This window comes from Malurus melanocephalus, unplaced genomic scaffold, assembly GCF_030028575.1.
Source record: "Malurus melanocephalus ecotype Western Australia unplaced genomic scaffold, MMel_1.1 scaffold_268, whole genome shotgun sequence".
Lineage (NCBI taxonomy): Eukaryota > Metazoa > Chordata > Aves > Passeriformes > Maluridae > Malurus > Malurus melanocephalus.
In genome coordinates, this window is record NW_026623500.1 from 3,372 (window position 1) to 7,987 (window position 4,616).

At 43.4% G+C, this 4,616-nt stretch overlaps 1 protein-coding gene across 1 annotated transcript in view; it reads left to right on the top strand.

The window, feature by feature from the left end:
- LOC130579329 (slit homolog 3 protein-like) overlaps window positions 1-4,616 on the top strand; it is a gene marked incomplete at its 5' end in the record, with an annotated part of 52,101 nt that overhangs the window by 3,037 nt on the left and 44,448 nt on the right. The window contains one exon of the mRNA XM_057376026.1: window positions 3,093-3,232. Coding sequence (XP_057232009.1) covers window positions 3,093-3,232 — 140 coding nt within the window. The remainder of the gene's footprint in view (window positions 1-3,092; window positions 3,233-4,616) is intronic.

Here is a 4,616-nt window from a genome sequence, read left to right on the forward strand (position 1 = left end):
CTGGAACTGATTAACTGCCTAGTGTTAATTTTGCCTAGTTCAAGGGAAAACGTTGCACTTCCAGACTTACAGGCTACTCCATTGGGACCTAGATGTAAAAGGCTTCTTTGCCAYGAAATTGTAATATTCCTGAAAGAATTTACTATCTCTATTTAAAAGCTCTTTTTTTTTTCTTTTTGGAACTTGACACACAGTATGGATATCTATTTTAATAAACAGATCCTAAATTGTTTCATTAGAGTTTATTAAAAATAACTAACATAGTGAACTTTAAAAATTGCCAGCTTAAAAAAAAAAAACTTACAAAATGCTTTGGGTCCAAAGGTTTATCCCAAAATATTGCCATCAAACTTTGTGTTCCCTTGCAGCTTCATGAGGATAATGGGATGTTATGTAATTATTTATAGGAAAACACAACCCCAGTCCCTAAACAGGAGGAATAGGGAATTTGGACYTTTATTGGAGCACAGCAGCTTAGGAAACAGTTCTTTCCTGCGAGGCTCCATTGTTTCCAGCATCCCCATGAAATGCTGTCTCACACTGCTTCTCTGTTGAGTCACTGCAGAGTTTTCATCGTTGCCTCTGGAATTCATTTTCTCCCTGGGTCAGCTGGAACCCAAGTTTGATGACCTTCCAGTCACTCAGCAGACTTCATTTTTCTTGTAAGCTTTTTCTGGGACAATACATACAAGCAGTCCCAAACTGCAGCTCTTTCAGCATGTGGTTCCATCTGGGTCCCAAGTTGCATGTTTTATCTTTTAATTTCAGGCCTCATATCTGGCAGATTTGAATGCAAATCAAAACAAAGAATCATACGTAAGCAATAATGTAAAGCCTCCCTGTACTGCATAAGGACCAGTAGCCAAATGTCATCAATTATTCTGACATTTCCCTGAGTATGGAATGTGTCCTAATACTGAGCAATTTATGTTAGCAATCCCAAATGAATTGTTACTAATGGTGACTCCAATGTGAACTGTTAGTGTGATAGTATTYAATAATGTCATTTTTAATTGCATGCATCCAAGCTGCCCCAATCCTTTTGTGAAACGAAAATGATGTTATATTCACATTAAAAGATCACCAGCACAAAGCCACTCTTGTTGCTTTTCTTTAAATGGAGAGGAAAAATCCTGCTCCCAAACTGAGACCTTGTCTTCCAAGTTGCAGCCTGGAGCATATTTTTATGACTGAGTTCTAAATCCTGAAAATGGGGTTTTGTGATCAAAAAGGAAGAYATGATGAATGTATCAGTGTGTTTAATTAGATTAAATCAGATTGACACATGCATTACCACAAAAGATGGCGTGCCAGCTCCTCTTCCCTCTCCATCTCCTGTGATCCTCTGGCTCYGGGTCAGCAAGAGGACATGTTTTATTAGCATTAATGAGCTTGAGACAGGAAAAGAAAATATTCCTGATTGATTTATCGTGTTCTAAATTGGATTTATTTGAGCAGTTTGGTTTTGGTTATTCCTGGTGAAAGGTTTGTGACTCTCATGACCTGTGGAAGGTCCCTGCAGAATGAAGATGACTCTGAATGTGACCGGTGTCCCTGTTGTGTATCCTCTGGAAGAGCTCACTGTTGTGGTGGCTCAAGACACATTCCCTTCCCATTTTTTTTTCCTCTTTGTTACTCCTKTCTGAGATTGTGATGAAGAATCTGWCCYAATYCTCAGGATCCAGCCTGGGACTGCYGAGGGTGRGTGCAGAGCTTTGTGCCACCCCTCCCTTGGCAGTCCCTGCACTCTGCTCAGGCTGTGGCACACAGGAGGAAGGGAAGGAAAAGTCCTTAAGCTTTCTTCACAGATTCTGAGCWCCTTTTTCTGCAGGGCTTTCCCCATCTCCACCCCATGGCACCCACAGAAAGCAGGACAACCACCCCACATCCATCAGAGCTGAAAACAGCGCCCTGCAGCTGTGTCTGCCTTGGAAATTCTCCTGCTTTCCAAAAGCAGTGGATGGCAATTAGTGTGACCGTTGTTGTGCTTTCTGGTTTTCATCCTCATCAATCAGCAGTGCTTTTTATTTATTCAGTTTCTTTTCTGCCACCAGAGCTCTCATAAGAAAGGAAATGAGCAGCTGAGTGGCTGTGTAGTTTGGACTGGGGCTCCTAAAACCCAGAACAGCAATGCTGGCACTTCAAAACTGACACTTCAGGTATCACTGCTGCCTTCCTCAAAGCCACTGATGTTATTKGAGCACTTAACTCATGTTTTTAGACTCTCTGGCCTCCACCTCTTCATCACTTACAGATAGTTTAAAATATCAAGGCTCTGTTTGTAACACTGGCTTCTAGGTCGGGAGAGGAAATGGAGATTGGAAAAACATGGAGCCATTCTTCAGCCATTTAGTTTGTTCCACTCCCTCTGGGGACCATCCATCACACTCCTGTGAGATAAAATGTCTAGAGCAATTATTCCTCACTAGTGTGCACATCCTCACAGAGCCATTACCGGCTCTGCCATGGTCTGTGTTTTATTTGAATTATCTGGGCACCATCAGCCCTTCTCCAAATAGATGCTGGAGGAGCTGCAGACGTGCTGAAATCCTACAGCTCTTGTAAAGGCAATCATTCCCAAACATTTCTTGTTTGGACAAGTGACAAAGTAGTAATGAGAAGGAAACTCTCATGTCTGTAAACTCAGTCCAGGCTGCTGCTCTTTGAAGAGACAGAGGCATCTGAGAGCTGCCAAGCTGYCCTGTGATTGTGCAGCCCTCAGCAGGCAAATGTCCACATTCTCACAGAAACTTTAACAGAGAAGCCAAGGAGCTGGATATTGGGATGAATGTTGACCCTCCTGCCCTGGAGTTGCTTACTCCAGCCAAGGGCCAGAGTTATCAATAAAGYCAGCAATGGAAGCAGGGCAGAGGCTGGTCCTGAGGATGGTTTTGGTCTCACATAAATAATTATGTGGCCCCAGGAGCCATCAGACTGCATCCTTCACCAAACACACGGGGGCAAATTGCTCTGTGCCCCACAGCAGCAGTGAATCTRGCTGTAACTGATTTTTATATGTTTTAATTTCAGTTTTATACCTCAAACCTGTCCCTTTAGAGCCATGTTAACTTTTTTTTTTCCTTTCGCCAAAGCTGTTCTTGTCTTCTTGGCTATGAGGGGGAGAGGTGTGAAATAAACCCAGATGACTGTGAAGATAATGACTGCGAGAATAACTCCACGTGTGTGGATGGGATCAACAACTACGAGTGTCTGTGCCCTCCTAATTACACAGGTAAGAAAAGGCCACAGCCAAAGAGCAGGAATCCATGAGGAGTGCCTAAAGGGATGGGTCCAAATTCATGTTTACTTTGTGCATGAGCATGTAATTAAACTGAAAATCAAGTCCCATTTTAAACAATCTGAATCCCCACCTGGAAAAATGTGAATTCTACACAAAGTGCTCACAAACATGACCACTTTTCTGAATCAAAATGGAGTCAAATCATTTTTCAATGATGCCTCATTGTAAAATACATTAGAAAACAGTGCATAAGGGATCTGGGAAATCTGTACTGCAGCATGCACATTCTCAGTACCAAGCTGTGCCTGATGTGCACCTGTCCTGGATCTTGGGAAACCTTTGCTTTGGGGGCATGGCTTTCACCTGACATCTCTGCATGTGTTAAATAYATGAGCCTGATGATGTGCTCATTAAATTCCCGGTCTCTATTTCAGAAGTGGGGAAGAAGGCTGAGTAAGAGATCATGGGCTCAGGTGTGTGAGCAAGGGCAGGGAGCAGGCTCAGCTGCTGGGTCCGTGGGCACAGSGTTTGGTGCTGGAGTTAGAAATGGGATTGGCATCTCCAGCACCCATCYTGCCCTGCAGAGAAATTCCTCCCTGAAGCTTCTGCAAGAGCAGAGACTCTCCCAAGTGGAATCTAAAAATGCTTTTCCTCGAGCCATTCCTGAGCGTTCCGTGGGCTYGTTCCCACTGTGCTAGCCCAGCCTTCCTGGCTCAGGAGGGTGAGGAAACACCTGCAGGAGCTCCTGCTCCCAGCCTTTGAAACAGGGTTATTGCCTTCTGAGCATGGAGAAGTCATGAAGGGCTTCTTGTACGCTGGAATATATTACATGTCAGGGGATTTAATGAGGATCATGCTAGAGTGGCTGAGTAAGGCAGGAGGAAAGCTTCTAGAATTTCCAAACTCTTAAAATACTTTTGTGGCTGATACAAAGGAGGCCCATGTAAATCTTCAGCTGAGAAAAGCCTTATGACTCCAATGTACATTTATTGGGTCTCTAAAATGATATTTCTGCCAAAACCTAAAAAACTTCAGCTTAGCAGAGCAAAGAGTTTTGCTTGTAGGATGTGGAGCCCATGGTGCTTACTTGTGCACTATTTATGTCAGCTGCTCTTGGGTGGTTTCTAACAGAGCTCACTGCAAGGAGGCAGAGCCTTTACATTTACAACAGGAAACGTGTTTGCCCAGCCAAGAAAAGACATATCCACTAAGGAACTGAGTCCAGCATCTATGCAAATACTCTTTCCTTTTCACAGGATTATTGCAGGGTTTTTTTTTTTTTCCCTAGACAATAAAGGTAGGAAATACCTAGATTGAGATTTCTTCTCAAATGGCCATCTGGGTGAGGGCCAGGGAGCTCATGTGATACTTTAGA